Here is a 19,507-nt window from a genome sequence, read left to right on the forward strand (position 1 = left end):
TTTTGCAGAGGCTGCTCTTTGTAGATGTCACAGAGTTCTCTGTAGAGCTCACTCCGTGACAGCGGGAACAAACCCGGGCAGAGAAGGAACAAAAGTACCTCCCCTCTCTAACTGCATGGTGCGGTGGCCAGGCCTGGCCCGGCTACGTGTGCTCGGAGAGAGGGGAAAGGAAGGGAGATTGTGATTGGATCTAGGAAGGAAAAATATAAAAAAAAGAACGATCTGAGACCGAACGGCAGTTTAATGAACCCAGTGACACTAAACAACAACGAGAGAGTTTCAACAAGGAGAAAAAAATTAAGTCCCAATCTCATCAGTGGGCTGTGGTAGGGTGGAAGGTACCTCCCCTCTGGTGCTGTCCCCTCCCCCCATGCCCATTTAATGTACCGAAAAGAAAAGCAAAGAGGGGAGGGTAGGGGATCTGGACTATGCTCTCAGCCCCAGGGTTTCCATTCTGGGGTGCTCGTGTGTAAAGCAGGGTGTCAGTCCCTTCCTGTGCAGGATATTCTGTGATTCTTTGATTCTTAACAGTAACACTATCATGAAGTCGTTCTTTTCACCTTGCATTAGTTCCTGGTTTGTGGAAGCTTCTTCAAGCTACCTAATACTTATGACACGATGAATCAGTTCGCCTCTGCTGGTGTCCTGGTTTCAGCTGGACAGAGCTGATTTTCTTCCCAGTGTCTGGTACGATGCTGTTTTGGCTTAAGGAGAAAAACAATGTTGGTAGCACAGCAGTATGTCACCTGTTGCTGAGCAGCACCTCGGACTGTCCTGCCAGCAAGGGGCTGCTGCTGACACAAAGAGCTAGAATGGGACAGAACCAGAACCACTGACCTAAAATGGCCAGAGCGGCATTCCATAACGTATGAAATCATGTGGAAAAAAACCAAACAGCAGAACTGAGAAGAGAGGCCTGGGGGGACAGCTGCTGTGTGGGGACTGGCTGCACATCTTGCTTTCATTTATAAAACAGATTTGTTACCGGGGATGGTTGCATGCATTTAAAAATCAAAGAACAAGCGGAAAGCTGTGCAAGGAAGTTTAATAGCCAATACTAAATACTTTTTATTGTGATTACATGACTGGCATAAACCAACCTCTGGCAGTGTTCAAGAGGCACAATATAATATAATTGAAATTAAGCTAACGAATCAAGCAAAATAGGAGAGAGAATGAGTCCCAAAACCGAGAAGCCTACTGTAAAACTCTAGGCAAAACGGCTGAAGGCTCCCACACACTCCCCTGAACGACAGAACTCAAAAAACGTCAGTCCAGCCTGGGAGTCAGATAATACAGTGTCCAGGTCCCGTGACTTATCTCTGACCGTGATGTTCTCTGGGAGATGTAGTCTTCTTCTGTAAGTTGTATATTCAGTAAAATTATTTGTGCTTTATATGATGTTATGATGTGGAATACCGATAGCAAAATTACAAAATGATTAAACCATGACACTCACATACTGTAATTTATGGCCTCTTTTCCCATACAAAAGAAACAAGTTTCTGCCTATTGGTACTTCTGCAAAGCCAAATGAATTCACCGGCATAAATTAAGCCTAATTCAGGATGCTAGAATCTTTTTGTGTTTAATCTAGACCATAAGAGCCAACCTTTCAACAGTAGGTGAGCTGGGATTCTTAGCAGGGCTCAGGAGTTTAACTGTCCAGTAGACTGGAAGCAGAAAAAGGAACTACTACAACATGGTGTGTCATTCAGTCCTTCTTATCATAAATACTTGCAGATTTAAGCACAAGACTTCATCCTGTTTATAGTCCAGTGTCAACTGTTTTCATGCTTCTCTGTCACAGTTCCTATGAATACTTCTTTGATGATCTCTTTATTCAGGTTCCTACCTGCAAAGAGAAAAAAGATTAGCTAACTGTATTGTAGAGCGTATTACAAAAATCCATTCCTGCAAGCAGAAACCTGTAAGGTTTCTCACCAGAGAAGATACTTACTCTACCAATGAGTTAAAATAGTACTTTATCAAAACTAAGCTGCAGGAAACCACACTAATTTTATTTACAAAAACAGATTTCAAGAAATACGCAACTCAGCATTATAAGATTTTCAGAAACGAACCTGACTTTGTATGCTTTAATGACTTCATCATCTTCACAGTTATTGATTATGTGATCAAATACTCAAAGCATTCCCACGAACGTATTAGCAATTATTTGTTTTTAAAATAATCCCCAGTATGCTTACATAATTTCTGAATACCTGGTATTTTATTTTATTCAACTACAAAGGACAGCACAGCTGCTCTCAGCTGCTTAAAGAAAGTGCAGGGGGGTTTCATGGACAGAGCATGGACTGGAGGTTACTCAGAACATCATAACTGCAGTTACTCTGACTAGTACGGGGTGGCTGCTTCTCACTGGACAGGTAAACTTGACTGCTGCTGAAAGAAAAAGCTCCTTAAAGTTACAGAAAAAGGCACAAAGTTACTCATACCAATTAAAACGAGTCTATTGGTACTTTTTTCATCTTCTTTCCATTCTACTGCAGTCTCTTCCAGATCATACAGCTCATGGACACCTTGGACTATCACTTGATGAGATTTGCCTTGAATAGATACGAGTCCCTTACCAGAAAAATAACTGTTAGAGTATATAAACAAACCTTTAAAAACAAAATACTTATGGAAAAAAAAAACAAACAACTTTACAAGCACACAGAGCAGGGAAAAACCTCTGACAAATATGCAGAGGTTGATCAAAATAACAATGCAACAGAGTCATCTCTTGTAACAACGATTCTTACAATTATACTTTGCTATACTCTGCCTTCAGCTTCTCATTTGGACGGTTACCTGGAATATTTGTGCAAATTTCAATGTCATCTCCTACCATGCCACTTTGATTGTATGTATGATATATGTCTCTATGAAAGCCTCATCACCTGTCCAAGGTGATGTAAAATAGGCAAAAATGCTGAGTCTGTTCCCACTGAGTTCTCATGCTTAACACTTACACTGTCTTGAAACAGAATCTCTGAATAGCAGAGAAAGAACAAATATCTGTGTGGTGAAATGACTAGCAATGGAATTAACAATGGAATACTTTCAAAACTAAGTCCATTAACTCACATGCCAAACGTTGCACTAAAAGAGTCTTCATCACTTGAAAACTGTCAAAAATAGAATGTAAATATTACTTGGATCCCAAAGCTCAGTACAACAGAAGCATACTTCTGATCAGCAGTACAGCTAATGAGTACAACAGACAGCTTGAAGTGCATCAGCACTGCCGGCTTTATGCTGCTGTTGTTCTACTTGTCAAGAAATAAACCTTTCTTCCAGTGAAGTAGAAATAATTACCTTGCTGCCTCTGACACACATATATTCTCAGGAAACAAATCACAGCACATTTGATTGTTTTCCTTAGACCTTGTCTAATCATACAATCGACTTTTTTATCATTTACTTAGCTTTGTGGTTTAAGGAAAATGAAAGTATATCCTCAAGCATCACCAACGTTCACCTCAGAACTATGCAATGAATCGTGCACGGGGATGAATACACTTATGTGTAAATCACATCTTTAAAACTGCAGTCTGATGTAATCAAAAAATTTTAGGTGGACCATCACTAGCATTGTGCTGCATTGTTACACTCAATTAAACTTCTGTTTATTATGCCAATAACTGTAATCATGGACAGAAACCTGTAACTACATCCCTAACTAAGGAACCATCTAGGTGAAATGGATGAGACCTTTCAGAGCAAAGGAGGGGAAAACAACATCACCTCCTTTCACTTATGTCCTGATCATTAATCCTGTCCCACTCATGTTTGGGACTGCAAGTCTCCCCTTTCACTACACAGCAAGTAGTACTGTGGTTTGCTTCTCTGTCAGTTACCTTGAGTGGTCTCATTGGCCAGCAGGTATTCAAGTGTCTCTACATGGATCAATGACAAACTGATGTTCTCTCTTTTGTCTGCTCTTTGACCTGTATGTGGCTGACAATACACTGCAGTTTCTTTCCATTTAAAAAGAGGGAAAGCACAAAACAAAGAGGTTGGAAGTTGCAGGCAAACCTTCAGTCTTATGACATCCATGGTACATCCAGTCCTATCTTTCACATTCTTTTCCCACAGAAGATTCTACAAAGAGGAAAACTGTTTTCACAAACAGAACAGCGTAAGATGATTTTCTACAAAAGGACACAATGATTTCGCACTTGACTGCGATGTATTAATATTTACCTGTATAAAGAGATTAACGTTTTCTTCCTTAATATTTCCTAGGACTTCAAGTGTTACTGTCACTATGTCCTGTAAATGGAAAGACACACAAGACAGACAAGATAGATGCTTAAAAGCAGCATTTAGCACACAACTGCTTATACTCTAAAGGAGTGACAGGCCAGACCCTTTCCCCTTCAATTATTTATTAAAAATCAAAACCACAAAACAGACAAAATACTGTATTTTCTCTCTCTAAATAAAACACAATCACGAAGATAAACATGCAATTTAAACTGTAATATGCAAGGATTGTTTTATTGCACAGAGCAAGAGAGAAGATTCTACCCTGACATAAATAAAAGCTGGATTATATATCTGGAAAAACAAAGCATTTCACATTCCTAACCTTCTAGCACACGTGCGATTATAGGATTTATATCAAATTTATAGGAAAACCTAATTCACTGTTACAGGTTGATCTGTTGATTTTCTGTGTAAAAACAAAGGGAAGCACTCACAGAATGTGTCTCTCTAACACCTTAATTAATGCAAAGTTGTGAACAGCAACTCCCCAATATCTACAAACACTGACATCATTTCGACCTACGGGATAAATACCAGGTGTAAGTATAGGGCTCAATTCTCAAATCTCAATTGCTCAATAAGGGCAAATATTGAAAAGAATAGTATTACTTGTCTGTTGTAGTAATGCTCTCCATGTACAAGAACACTGTTTCCAACAATAGAACTCTTAAACCATATTTGAAAGCAGAACTCAGTATATACATTTACTATCTATCTGTATCAAAGTACATGGCATTCAGTGTAATATTCCAGAGATCTCAAACATACTATTCTCTACCTGAAACCTTCTGAAAAAATAAGATGATTAGTATGCCATGGCTGCAGTTATCCTGAACTATCTTCTAACAGCAAGACTGAAGCAGTGCTTGTTGTAATTACCTTGTCGAGATGTGCATCTGTTGTCTTCATACTCTCGAATTTTTTCTGCAAGCTGTAAACAAGCAGATGTTGCATTTGCACTGGATGGATGCAGTGTCATTATCTCAAACAAGATCTACACAAACTCTTCAGTACTGCAGACCAAAACAAAAGTGCTGTTATCAAAGTAATTTTCAACTGTTAATTCAGCTTTAATCTCAGAATAGTTATGTTTAATTATGTTTGTTTGATCCTTCAAATGATCTGTGATAGGAAGTCTGCCACAGCTTAACTGCTGGAATTCCACTGTCAATTATCTAATTTGACTACAGTAATATACAGAACCATTATGGATTTCCTTTCTAGATTAGGAAAAAAATTCTGACGTATGAGTGATAAAGCAAGGAGTGACCTATTGGATGGTCATTTCTGGTTGGATTAAAGCTGTCCTTGGGCCAAGAGAGTCTGTTATGGTTAGAAACGCTTTGTTCTAACTCAGCTGTCAGTGTCTTACAAGAAAGACTTAGGAGACCTATTTTCACAGCAAGGCTAGTAGTACGACCTACTAACTTTTAACCATCATAGAGTAAGTCGCCATGGACTTCTATCTACATTTTACACTCTTACATCTTTATAAAACAAAAAAGCAACTTCTGACATCTGTGGGATGATTTGTTGGGCATCACTTTTTGAAACTATGTTAGGAAGTAAAAAATGAACATAGCCATTGCTTCTAAGAGTAAAATGTGCAGTATAAAATGAAGTGAAATACTATACAACGCTTTCTACTTAACGCATTCCCAAAGCTAATTCCCACTGCACACTGTGCAGTGTTTCCTAATTTAAAGCTCAGCCTCTTAGTCATAAAAGAACCAGAGGACATAACGGATCCAGGAACACGCTGAACAACATTTCCAAGGCTTAGGTTGTTGTGGAACTCAGAGTTTCCTGTGAAAACTAAGGTCTCCAGTTCATCACAATGTAAAGCAAGAAAAAAATTAAATCCTCTGAGTTTTAAGAGAACCAGAAAAAAGCACTGAGATCTTATTTAGTAGTAGTAGTACTAATGGACAACTTAAAGCCTCAACAAGGGAAACGGGGGGAAAACGCCAAACAATCATGGGTGCTTTGGCTCTCATTTCATTTTACAAACCCTACAATCTTTTGCTGCATGTATCTCAAGTGGAAAAACATCCTCTTTCTATTACTTCTTACTCTTACTGAGAATTGTAAACAAGTGTCTGAACTAGAACATGGAACAGAAATTCAGATGCAGACTCTGCCTAGATGTAAATGTACCTACTTCATGCGTCTATCTATGCAATGAGCATTACTTTTAATAAAAGTGAAATTATTGCCATACCTGATTCCAGATAGACTGTCAAAAGCATGCAGGTCCAGCACATTGGAAAGATCAACTCTGCACAGATAGGGAGAGAAAGAAAGCTTTGTATTTTCACTGCATGTAAGAATTATGTGTACTGAAGCTTCGATTACTCATTTTTAAACATATAAATAATTGTTCATGTTTGTTGTTATTTTTCCTGATCTCTTATTCCAATGCAAAGCACCAGAAGCTAGCCCTATTTTCAGATGTCAGCAGTCAGTGCTATCTACCGTGGAGTAAAGCAGCTTTCAGCTGTACAGTAATATGGGAGCATAAAAAGAGAATTTTAGTGAATACAGTTAAAAAATAAATTAATACTAAAAAACAAACAAAAAAACAAAAAAAAAAACCACACAAGAATCTGTTTTCTGAAAGATGTGATTTGTATTGGATGCCTAAGTGTTATCTAATTCTCTGATGGGAACAATCGTTCTGTACCTCTTTGAACACAAGCACACATTAAAACACAGTACAGGTAGGTATGCATGTGCACAGCCAACAGATCATAATGAAAGCTTTGTAAAAATAATGTCAGTGGGACAGGATTTGGTACTTGTTGGAATACAGGTTAATCTAATACCTCAACCTTTGTGTCTCCAAAATTTCGACAAGTCCATTTATTGACCTAAAACAAATAGAAAAAAGCAAAATGAGGTGCAAACGCAACTGTAATATATTGATTGAACAATTTAACAATGTAGAGCAATACAAGAAACATAACGCCATCTCTCACACTGTTACTCAATGTTTTACAGTCCAAGAGGCATCAAGAAAAAGTTTGCTTTTGTGACATTTTATAGCCGAACCAAGGTCAAAATTCACAACTTCTGACAATAAAATACTACTACTGAACATAGCATTTTTCTTCTCCCCGTACAAACTGCAAGGTTAAGAATTCTCAAGAGTCTGAACCACAAATAACGTTGCAAAGTATTTCTCAATATTCCATTTTGTCTGTCACGGTACTGAGAAAGATGGAACACACCTTTGAACACTGGTTTGATTCAGCCCATTGGTTCTTTTACATCCATGACAATTATTCAGATATCTTCCATACCCCTTTATATTTGCTAATAAACATGTATGGACTAGCAGACATTGCCCCCCGTAGTTAACTCAGACAAATGGCAACAGCTGCCCAATAGTATAAGAATGTGAGCACTTAAGACAAAGGTCTATTATAAGGCATTTTTTAGGCCTAATTTAGCCAAGGAAACGGTGTGGAGTTGCACCAGAAGAGGGTCAGGTTGGGTATTAGGAAAAGGTTCTTCACCAGAGGGCGGTAGACATGGAACAGCCCCAAGCAGCCAGAGTTCAAGGAACATTTGGAGAAAGCTCTCAGACATAGAATTGGAATTTTGGGTGGTCCTGAGTAGAGCCAGAGGTTGGAGTCAATGGTCCTTGAAGGTTCCCTCTAACTTAAGAGCATTCTTTGATTCTATTCTGTAATTCTACACTTCTGAGCAGGTAACATCAAATCTTACTTAGGCAAGCTGATAAGACTGTGGAAGCACAGAAATGCACTGGAAACATCTCCAGAAAGGGGCAGACTCTTTTTCACTGCTTTCTCACTGCTCTTTTTCACTACATGATCTGTTGGAACAATCATGAGATCTAATTTCTAATAACATTTGAGCACATACAATGTCACGGTTATACCAGAAATTTCATACCTGACAGTTGTTCTGACTTTATTCAATTCTTCCCTTGAAACCAAATCCGTTTTATTGACTATTACAAGATCAGCTAATGCAACCTGCCTATGCATTTGGAAAAAGAAAAAAGGAACACCTTGAAAAAAAAAGCAGTTTTTTGTAAGGCAGAAGCAGTATGTCTCTCATAGCACTGTAAAATTACTAGATTGTTAGTACAGGAAGGCAAACATTAACCAAACCATCAGCCAACTAAAACATCATGGAATGACTACAGTATTAGCTTCTTGAGGTTACTTGTGGCTTGTGCATTTCAGTAGACAAAAGTAGCAGCAGCCAGTGACATGAAAGACAAGCCATGGCCACTGAAATGTTTACAAGCACAGCATGCTGAGGCTTTTTCACTGCTAGCAAAAATGTATAGCTAATGGTGAGGAGACTATACTGAAAACTGTTTTTGTAGCTGAAAGTTGAGCTTCTTTCAACCTGTTATTTGTACTCTATCTGTTGTAGTTTCCATGGAAAAAAAGAGGAGGCATTATTTTCAGATCAACCTACTTATTAGAAAATTCACATCTAAGCAGAATGATCAAATGAAGTACAGAGCAATTTTTGTTTTCTACCTTTGTTTAAAAGCAAGGGAGGATTTCCGCACAGTGCAGTCACTGACTATGATTAAAAAAGTGGTTTTGATATCCATACCGAGATGCTTCGTTGACAAGGCCTTCTGGCTTCTCCTCTGTCAAGTGCTAGACAATAATTAAAACAACTGGATTAAGCATGTTTAAAAAATGCTCAAATTAATTTGCATTTAAACTATGCCAAAATCATTTTACACAATGTATGATTTTCATTCATACTGCTTAAGTTACTACGTTGTAAGGAACTGTTTTTATGGCCAACTATAAATGAAAAAGCTAGAAATGAAAAACTATTTCTGCACTTACCAATCCTCACTGTTCTGTAGGTCTGTTCTTTCAGCACACTTTACTTAGATGCCTCTGTTACCTGACATTTTATTCTACTTCCAGGCAACTAAATCATCTGTTAATCCGATCCAGTATGTAGTAGTCCAACCCTCTGACCTCTCCTCCCTGTAGCTGCCATTACAGTCATTCAATTACCTGACTTACAACCTTAAGTCACTTGTTACCACACTGGTGTCAGAGATATGTTCTTACTCCTCCTGCTGCTAGTAATACGGATCAATGACAGTCTCTAAGACAAAGTTCTCCCACAAATTCCATAGCAATGCAAAAATTTATTTGAAATACAACCAAGATTCTTGAGTGAAATGATAGAACCTAGAACAAAACTATTGTCGTGAACCTGCTTTAGCAGGATTGGACTTGATGATCCCCAGTTGTCCATTCCAACCCCCACAGTTCTGAGATTCCATGAATCTCAGAATATCAAGTCACATACGACTCTGAGACAGGCACCTCCTTTCTAAATAAAACTCTTAAAGGTTAAAAGGAACATTGGTGCTGATATATGTGAACCATGAACAGGGCTCAGCTGCTTTATCTCCAGGCATTTTCTGGCCATGTGCATGGAGAGCTTACCCCGTTGGCCGCGGCCATCTGGACGACGATCTCGATGGCCGTCTTGCTCAAGTAGCGGCCGTCGCTGCCCACCACCATGGTGCAGCCCTGGCGGTCGCGGAGATCGACGGAGGAGAGCAGGCTCTGCACGAAGTTGGGCAGGTAGTTGCGCTGGCTCTCCAAGAGCCCCGTGGGGCGCCGCAGCCCCCCGCCGCCCGTCGGCCGCTGGTCCTCGTAGGGCGTCGTCTGCACCGTCAGCACCGGGATGGGGTTCCTCTCCATAGCGATGCCCGGTGCCGCCCGCCCGGCCGCGGCTCCACTGCGGAGCGGCGGCCTCACACAGGCTCCCGGTCGGAGCCAACGGCGGGGCGAAGAGAGGCGGTTCCGTCCGCCTCAGCGGCGCGGGCGCGGGCTCCCTGACGGCCGGCCCCCGCGGGACGGAGGCGGGTCGGCTCGCCCCTCGGAGGCCCGGGGGGCGGTGGGAGAGCGGCGCAGCGGGGGTGCCTGGGAGGGCGCGGGGTCGCGCCGCCCCTTCCCCGTTCGGCGGAGCCCCGCCGGCGCCGCGCTGCGCGCAGGGACGCGCGGGACTTCCCAGAGCCGTGCCGTCTGCAGGATGCCCACTGCTCCCAAGGCTGATCCCAGGGAGCCCTCCTGCTGGAGGGGACACCTCCCTCTAGACCAGCTTGCTCAAAGCCTGCTCACGCTTCTTTTCATGCAGTCTAGGCTACTGGTGGCCTTCTGGGCTGCAAGCACGCATTGCCAGCTCATATTGAATCTTACCTCAACCCACAGCCCCACAGCCCTCTCCTCAGGGCTGCTCTCAAGCCATTTCTCTGCCCAACACGTATCTGTACTCAACGCAGGGGCAGGAGAAAAAGGTTCAGACAAGCTTAAGAGTGATGACTTCAGGGATGCCACATCTGTTTTTCCCAGTGGTTTCTCTTCATCAAAGGTATGTTATGACACAGCCTTCTTTATCTTCCATCACCCTTTCCCAGGAGTGCTGCAGGCCATGTTTCCTGCACACTGGTACTTGGGCACAATGCAGCCTTCCACGTTTAACATTCATAGCTTTCCTTTTTTCTTTTTTCTTTTTCTTTTTTTTTTTTTTTCTGCTGCCTTTTTGCACTGTCTTATCGCAGCTTGTGTACTCAACAGCCATCAACAAAACTATTTAATGTGGCAAAGATGAGTTATCAGGTTGGACAGTTCTTCAAAACACATAAATTGCTCCCAGTACCTACAGAGCTAAACAGAGGAGCAGCACAGCACGCGTGGTCTATAACAGAAGTGAGGATTTCATACACCAGCATCCATCTGCAGCATCCCTGGGAATCATATTTTTGAATAGTTTCATTTTTGTTGTATAAGGAAAATTGACGTATCCGCCAACTAACCTGACTTATCCCAGGACCTCAACTGTCTGGGGGAGAGATACAAACATGGACGCCATGATGTCTTCTCTCAATTTATTGTTGCGTCACACTCCTTATATAACATCCTAAATCCCACGCAGACGCGTACACCCACTAGGCAAAACCCGATGCACGCAAAAGAACCTATACACACACCTACCTAAACCCCCCGCCCACTAACTCTTAACCTACAGGCCCAACTCAGCTATTCTAGAACAGTCCATCTACTCAGAACAATTGTATGCACTCATAAATCCTTACAACAACAACTTAGTACCCCAACATAAAATCCATGCAATTTCTTGGATTTAAATGGGACTGTTTATTTATTCGTTTGTTGAAGCTCTTTATTTTTGTTGAAGCTCTTTATTTATTTATTTTTCTTGTCTTGGAAATGTGTCCAGCTGTACTGAGAAAATGCTGCTTTCACGTTCTTCAAATACTGAAGTGTTCTTTTCACTTAGCTAATTAAATTCACCCTTCCTTCACTGATGGTGGTGGCAGAAAGCACAAGTTTAGCTCCTAATGTACCTTGGATGTCGTCATCCAATGTCGCAGTGGTGTCAGTAAAATCCTTCAACAAAAAGCTGAAGACAAAATTCTCTTAAAGAAAAAAACATTTGGAAAGGAAGAGAAAAATATCACCATGAATGTAAAAAGCTCCATCACTAAAAGTACGCAGGCTTTTCCTTCCTTGCCTTTACTACTGCGAAGAAGCATAAAGTCAAGATCAGCTTAGGAATTTCTGAGGAGAAAAGAACGTTATTGCAGAACAAAGCATGTAGAGGCAATAAAATAAATGCTACCACTAGACGGTAGCAAATACTAATTTATTGTATTCTGATAACAGAATATTTGACCATTAAAAAACAAACAAAGAAACAAACAAAACCAAACAGTGAAATCCTGTGAGAAGGGAACAAATGGGATAACTGCCTGACTGGAATAAAACTCTGTTCTCTCTGGAGACAATAACAGAATTTCTCATTGAGGAGAATTCACTTAGTAGGCTCCAAATTCTAATTTCCTGGTCAAGTACCTGGCTTGTCTAATAGTTTGAATGTTTGTCTTCTAAGGTGCTAAGCTTTCACAGAATTATAGAATCACAGAAACCTCAGAGTTGGAAGGGACCTCTGATGGCCATCTGGTCTGACTCTCCCACAACGAACAGGAAAAATCAGGGCTTATTCCACGGAACTGGAGTATGAACCTTTCAATGATCCATACTGCACATGATGTTATGATGTGGAATATTGATAGCGGCATTACAAAACCATGACACAAGGGGCGCATTGCCAGGTGTTTTTTGGCAGGGCTGTGTGGAGAGTGTTTATGCAGATACGTGCTGCCGAAGCCTGGAGGGCTGCAACGGAACCGACGTGAGTAAATATGGACAGGCAAGCAGCATATGATTTATTTTCCGCTTTTCTTAGGCGGAGACAGTTTAAAGGTATAGACTTAGTAAAGGATCTCCCTGCTTTATTGAGCCGTGCGGTCTCATATGGCTTTTTTGCAAATCCCCACTCAGTGCACACCTTAGAGGAGTGGCGGCGGTATGGGGATAAACTGTGGGAGTTAGTTTTAGACGATGATAAGCCAGCAAAAAAGAGAAGTAAGTTGTGGAAAGCAGTGCATAACGAGTTGTTGATGAGTCAGGCGGAAAAAAGGGCAGCTCAGGAAGCTCAAGCTGCGCAAAAACAGAATCAAGATGATGGGCTGCCATGGGGCACTAGTGTCCCGAACCCCACTGTTTTTTCCTCCGTTACCTTGCCGGCTGCAGCCTCAGCGCCCTCTGCACCCCCTCGCGAAATGCAGGCTGACCTAGGAACGGAGCCCACGGAGGTCTCCTCTAGCCCTCCCCCTCCGCCGTCCGGAGCTCCGCCGTCCGGAGCTGCCTCGGCGCCGCTCCATGTCTCGGCACCGCCTGTGCCGCAGCCGCAGCCGTCCGGCTGCTCTGAGCTCCCGGTGGCTCCGGAGCCGTCAATTCTGCGCGGGTCGGGTCTGATCTTGCGGGGACTGTCGCAAGGGAAAGACGCGAGTTGTGGTCTATGCTGGCAAGGCACGGGATGGAGGATGGCGATAATGAGTTAGTACAGACAGCAACTGAGAATCTTGCATTCCCTGTTGTTTACACTCCCTTGCCGCAGGGAGGAGTCCAGGCTGAGATTCAATCTCTGGACTGGAAGATGTTCTCACAGTTGCGGGCTACAGTAGGGACATATGGGGTGACAAGGGAACCGGCCAGGCAAATGATAGATGATCTTTTTAGTGCGCATATCCTTCTCCCAGCAGATATTAGAAGCATAACGAAATTGATCTCTACCCCTCATCAGTTAATATTGTTTAATGCTCATTGGCATCAGCAGGCTGTGGCGTCCGCAGCAGTACAGAGAGGACCAGGAGACCCCTTAGCAGGTGTAACAATGGAACAATTGTTGGGTCTCGGGGCATGGACTCGAATAGAGGCTCAGGCGATTTCTGATCCTGAAGTTTTGCGAGAAACTATGAATCTAGCCAGGAAAGCTATGGATAGTAGAAAAGCTGCGGGGGGAACGCCCATTTACATGGGAATAAGACAGGGGCGTGAGGAGCCGCTAGGTAATTTCATAGATAAGGTTGTGGATGCCATCAAGAAGGCTAGTGTTCCAGAATATATGCAAGGGGCATTGATTAAACAATGTGTGCTCCAAAATGGCAATTCCTCAACCCGATCTCTGGTTAATACATTGCCCGGAGATTGGTCAATCCCCGAGTTGCTAGAAAAGGCTGCTTCGGTTCCAACTGGAACCCAGGCATTGTTAGGAGTGCTTTACAGAAAATTAGTGACGGGTTGCAAGAGCAGGCAAAGGCATTTCAGGAGCAATCTAGATCCTCGCATACTCAGGTTTTAGCAGCCCTTGCACCCCTCCAAGCTGCAGTCGCTACAAGCCCACGCTCGCAGAACAGCTCCCGCATGAAATGTTTCCGTTGTGAAAAAACTGGCCACATCCGTCACGAGTGCCAAGCCACTGGGATTTGGTGCAGCAAGTGTCAATCCAACACCCACAACGCTGCTGTATGCTAGAGGGAGTCGGGAAACGTGAGAAGCAGCGCGAGAAAGAACAGCGGCCGCGCTCCGACACAAGCAGCCGTTCCCAGCCAGCGGCCGCCTGCCGCCCCCCCCCCCGCCTCGTCGTGCGCGGCTGCGTCTGTGCAGCCCGCGTGTAACGTGGTTAAAGACACGGATGGACTGAAACCAGGGGATCGTTGTGACCCAGGTCCAGAAGATCCAGAAAGCGAATCGGATGCATTTCCTCCTGATGATACTTGGAAGGAAGCAGGAATGACAAATTTCCCTACAGCATACTGTGATGTCTTAGAGCCGTGCAGAAAAGAAACAATATGAAGGGGTGATGCTGACACGTTGCAAACCTTTCCTAATCAGGTCCCCCGTTGGGAATCCCTGCCTTACGAGGCAGTGAAGGAGCTAAGGGAGTCAGTGAGAACATTCGGAGTTCAGTCAGCCTTTCCATACAATCTTTTGGTTACAAACAGTGACAGTTACGCTATGACCCCTCACGATTGGAAAACTGTGTTAAGAATGATCCTCTCTCCTATGCAATACACCGTGCTGATGACTGAATATCAGCTACATAATTTGACTGATAGCTCTTTGCCTCAGACTCGGACAAATCCCTGTGACACAGCACCTCTTCAACTGTGTCAGACAAATGTCACTAACATTCCTGAATTTGGCCGTCTAAAATATGCACATGTAACAATAGATATTCATTCTTCTTACGTATTTGCCACAGCACATACAGGTGAACACAGTCATGACACCCGTAAACACTGGTTATCTGCTTATGCTGCTATGGGAATCCCACATACTACAAAAACAGATAATAGGCCTGCGTATACCTCTAAGGCCACTCAAACTTTCCTCCAAGAAGGGTGTGTTAGACATACTACAGCCATTGCTCATTCTCCCACTGAACAAGCTATCACTGATCACATTTATCAAACATTGAAATCCATTCTTATTATTAAACAAAAAAGGGGGAATATGGGAGACACACTACAAGAAATATTATGCAAGGTTTTGCTTGTTTTGTTTGTGCTGAATTTTTTGAATCGTGTTCATAGAGATACAGCTTATGTGGATCGTCATTTTGAGGCTTCCCCAGTGCTAAAGGAACAGCCTATGGTTAATGTTTGGAATATGGCCACAGGACTTTGGGACTGTCCCCTACCATTGACAACTTGGGGTTGTGAATATGCGCTTATTTCCACAGGGACTGGCCCTACGTGTGTTCCAGCATGATACGTTTGGTCTCATCTGAAGGCAGAAAATAGCATCCAGTCTTTATAGTAATTGTAATTGTGTGTTTCTTACTTAGTGGTATTGCTTTGTAACTTGCTGTGTTATAGATAATATTACTAATAGTTTGACATAGTGTGTGATTTTCTGTTTTACCAATGCAGTCTCAAGATTTAGAGTTGAAGGCATTAGCTAGGATGTTGTGTGCTTCTTCTATTTTAGTAATAGATCAGATGTGTATTAAACAGGATTTGATCTAATCAATGCTAGAATCTACAGGAATAGCTCTTTTAATGTTTTAGTACTGTTTGCTTATGATATTATTAGCCTATTAATTAGCTTTTCTTAATTTGCAAAGACAAAACCTGGAAAGGAATCCCAGACAAAGAGATGACCCTGTATCATAGAACAGATACCTCTTTTACATCCAATTAATTGGGATCTGAAAATATAACCATGTATCATTTGAAAAAAGTGCACGCTAATAGAACTAAATTTGATAGTTTATTTTGTTTTCCAAGCAGGTGTTCCACTTGGGCTCTATATCACGCACTGGCCATGCGGCTGTGGTGTACAACTGGAAGAAATCCTTCAGACCCTGAATGCAGGAGAGAATCTGTGATGGGTGAGAGAGGAAAGGTGCACCTTGAAGCAGGGGACGCCCTGCTGGCACTATCTGTCTCATCCACCACCAACACAGCTTGCTGTTTCTCAAGGGTCAATAAGTATTAATGCCCCTACTGATACTCTAGTACATTTGTCCTCCAAAATTGGTTCTATTTGACATGCTACTTCATAACATTGCACGATCATTAATCAATTATTAGCCCGGATAACTCAGTCGGTAGAGCATGGTTATGAGCATCTTAAAAGCATTTATTGCACAAATTTTAGTGGTCATTAAAATCAATATATCAGAGTATATGAAAATTGAAGACTTTTCCTGATCAGTTACAGATTAACACAATGGGACCCTCACAGATGTATTTTCAGGTTGCAGAAACTTAGGTTGCAGAGCAAACACATTTGTCCTTTACAGCAGGTTTAACAGTAATGTTGTTAAGTTGTATTTGACTTGTCTCTTTTTTCACTTTTAGAGTATTGTTAATCGAGGTCTTGATGTTATGTTATTAATTTAAGTAGTGTTGTTACTCTATAGGCAGTATCTTGAAATTGTTGTAATACAAGAAGAATTCTACGGAGCAGCAGCCATGGATCGAGATGAGAAGTTCACAGAGCAGCAGCTATGGAGCAGGATAAAACTACATGAGAACTGATTGAACAAATGAACGGAACTGATTGTTAAATATGATTAATCGGTCAGTAAATCAAACCCCTTTTCAGTTTAAAAGAAAACGGGGGAAGTGTGGAAAGTGTTTATGCAGAATGGCTTTGTGAGAAAGGACATGAAGAGATTCCATTAGTGAAACTGTAAAAGAATGAACGTGACTGAAGACAAAGACGGTCTATCCTAGGGCCGATCACGGGCTAGGCAGCTGAGAAGAAATCAGGATGTGAAAAGACAGGGTATGTAGCTAAAGACAGGATATGTAGCTAGAGGCAAGGACGGCCTGAGGGAAAAACAAGATGTGTAGCAAGGTGAAGACATAGCTGTAAAGAAAAAGTATCCACAAGACTAACCACAAAGGTCAGATGAAGTAATGTGTAACCCACCAATCCTGAGCTTTACTTTTGCAATATGCATGAACTTATTACTGATTGTATAAATGAGATGCTGTAACACCTAATAAACGAGGCTTGTTGACCATGATAGCATGAGACTTGTCTCCCGCGGTTACTTCCAACAGGGCTGCACTGAATCCTTTCATCCCACAGGTGGTATTGGTATTGGGTTTGCCTCTGCTCAGGTGCAACATCTTGTACTTGGATTTATAGAATCTCATAATGTTACTTGTGCCCATTGCTCAGCACTGTCTAGGTCCCTCAGGATGGCATCCTGTCCCTCTGGAGTGTCAACTGCACCCCACAGCTTGGTGCCATCCACAAGCTTGCTAAGGGTGCACTCAACCCCACTGTCAGTATCATTAATGAACATATTAAAGGTAATCAGCCCCAGCATTGGTGTCCAGTTCTTACAGAGCACTGGAGAATTTACAGGTAATAGCCATGTACTCCTTGTAGCAGCTTTTTTTACCTCATGGAGATGGAGAACGAGACATCTGACGCTCAAACTGAGCTACGAGATCTCCCTCAGATCAGTGGGCAGAGCAGGGATGTACCCTTGTGAGAGTTGCCCGTGTCTCATCTTCATTTTCCATAGAGTGAATACAGAAATAACAAGCCGCATTCCCAAAGGTTCTGTACATGTTTCTGTTCTGCTGAGACTCTAACAAAGCCTGGTCTCCAATGGCAGTTCTCCTAGAAGTATGTCTCCCTCTGCATTCCCAATCTTTCAACACATACGATGCTCTAAACTTACCATCTACAAGGTCTACTGCCCAGTACCTGCAGCAAAAGTTTGACCTTCCATGTGATGTCAGGACTCACACTGTGTGTCCATGTGTTTGTCACACAGCTGTGGTTACGGCCCTCTGGTACTGTGTTACTGTGGAGATCAATGTAATTAGTCTCTCTAAGGGAAATCTCAGCTGAGATTTCCAGTGTACACACAGCATCCTACCAGGAGCTGCTGAGTCATGCAGAAAGCTGCTGAGACACTGCATTATCAAAATGTGCTTGGGGAAGAAGGCTTGTTATCTGCCAGTGTGTGTTCCAGACGAGTGCAGGAACATTAAGATTCTGCATTAAGTTAGTTGGTTATGGGGAAGGGAGAAGAATGATGCTTGAGGGTTATATGCCCACTAGAATTGAAGTTTGGAAAGTGCGCATTCAGAAATAATTTTATTTCCCAGTAATGGCAATATGCAATATCAAGTAAGAAATGAAATTGAAGAATTAATCTTCTTCTTCAAATACAGGATGGCTTCAGTATTAAAATTAACATATAAATTTAGCCTCAATCCTACTCGCCCACTCACGTCCACATAAGGAGTGAATGACTGAAACAGTATACTGGGAGAATCCAAATCGTTCTTCAAACGTGTCAGCACGAACGCGAGGCCAGCCTGTTCAGCCAGCGTTCGCAGAGTGGCCCTGGGGCCGCAAGGAGGGCACGTCGGGGCCGCGGGGAGCACGCAGCCAACTGCGGAGCCGCGGGGAGGGACGTGGGGCAGCGCAGCACAGCGCTGTGTTCTGATCGCAGCCGCCCCGCGGAGCGGCTGAGTGCGGAGCAGCCGGAAGAAGGGCTTCCTGCGGAGTTACCGTCTGTGTTGTGCGCACAGGCGGGTGGTGAGCCGTGAAATCACCGTCCTGACAGGAGGAGCACCACAGAAAATGCACCTGGGCTCAGCCGCTCCGCGCACCCAGAGCGAGAACTGCGCCGTGAAATGAGGGGAAGTCCTCTTGCTCCAAGTGACTCGTGGCTGCGGTATCGCCCCCTAAAAAAATAACAAATAAAAATGAAATAGGACCACTTAATTGCAGGACTACAACAAAGGCTTCGCTGATCTTCTTGATGCTTAAGCTCGTTCTTTATGGTTTCCAGACACGCAGCCAGTTTCACTCCTTCCTCTTCACCCACGCGTCTTCTCCCTTATTTTACCACGAGACGGAGCCAGAAAACAGAGGGCTGGGACCTGGGACCTGCAGGAACCAGGGCTGGCAAGTGCATGGCCTGAGACAAAACAGGTGTTCTCAAGAATGTCTGCTGATGCAAAGGAAAAGGTGCAATTGGGTAGTGCATGTGGGCCAGGTGCCAGGAGTGGGATGAGATGGAATGGGATGGGATGGGATGGGATGGGATGCAATAGTACATTATGGTGCATAGGGAAGCAGAGGTTCTCTCATCTCCTATTTGCCCACACTGTAAAGGCAGGATGGAGTTAGGATTACCCACAGGTAAAGACATAAGGAGCAGACTCCAGCACCATGGGGCCCTGCCAATATGCCAAGGGCCCCAGATCCTTGCTGCATGTTGAGTGAAGTCTAGAAATGACATCCACATTTAGTGGCAGCCTGGAAACACAGCTGTATGAACAGTATCCTTTCCTAGA

General features: G+C 42.9%; 2 protein-coding genes and 1 long non-coding RNA gene across 6 annotated transcripts; 1 reads left to right on the forward strand and 2 right to left on the reverse strand.

The window, feature by feature from the left end:
* Positions 1 to 1,039: 1,039 nt before the first annotated feature.
* Positions 1,040 to 7,956, reverse strand: LOC146754060 (putative COBW domain-containing protein 7). 4 transcript variants are annotated; one of them, XR_014939608.1, is made up of 4 exons: positions 4,213 to 4,546; positions 4,045 to 4,110; positions 2,460 to 2,570; positions 1,040 to 1,855 (listed from the first exon to the last, which is right to left on the reverse strand). XR_014939608.1 is itself a non-coding variant. In XM_085529554.1 (4 exons), exons 1-4 carry the CDS (start codon positions 7,247 to 7,249, stop codon positions 1,844 to 1,846), a joined length of 267 nt encoding a protein of 88 aa, XP_085385680.1. In that variant the 5' UTR covers positions 7,250 to 7,956; the 3' UTR covers positions 1,040 to 1,843. The 4 variants fall into 4 exon arrangements, 1 of the variants encoding a protein (XP_085385680.1); XM_085529554.1 differs by lacking the exons at positions 2,460 to 2,570; positions 4,045 to 4,110; positions 4,213 to 4,546 and adding exons at positions 5,158 to 5,209; positions 6,500 to 6,556; positions 7,104 to 7,956; XR_014939609.1 differs by lacking the exon at positions 2,460 to 2,570.
* Positions 7,957 to 7,989: 33 nt separating this feature from the next.
* LOC146754061 (uncharacterized) lies at positions 7,990 to 11,680 on the reverse strand. Its single transcript, XM_085530085.1, has 4 exons — positions 11,666 to 11,680; positions 9,741 to 10,392; positions 8,799 to 8,924; positions 7,990 to 8,283 (listed from the first exon to the last, which is right to left on the reverse strand). Exons 1-3 carry the CDS (start codon positions 11,678 to 11,680, stop codon positions 8,851 to 8,853), a joined length of 741 nt encoding a protein of 246 aa, XP_085386211.1. The 3' UTR covers positions 7,990 to 8,283; positions 8,799 to 8,850.
* A 641-nt stretch (positions 11,681 to 12,321) lies between these two features.
* Positions 12,322 to 17,210, forward strand: LOC146754062 (uncharacterized). The gene is made up of 2 exons (XR_014939625.1): positions 12,322 to 12,513; positions 15,959 to 17,210. It is a non-coding gene; the product is annotated as an uncharacterized LOC146754062 (long non-coding RNA).
* Positions 17,211 to 19,507: the final 2,297 nt, after the last annotated feature.

Source organism: Coturnix japonica, chromosome Z (assembly GCF_054131305.1).
Source record: "Coturnix japonica strain WE chromosome Z, WE-NBRP24, whole genome shotgun sequence".
In the NCBI taxonomy this organism is placed as follows: domain Eukaryota; kingdom Metazoa; phylum Chordata; class Aves; order Galliformes; family Phasianidae; genus Coturnix; species Coturnix japonica.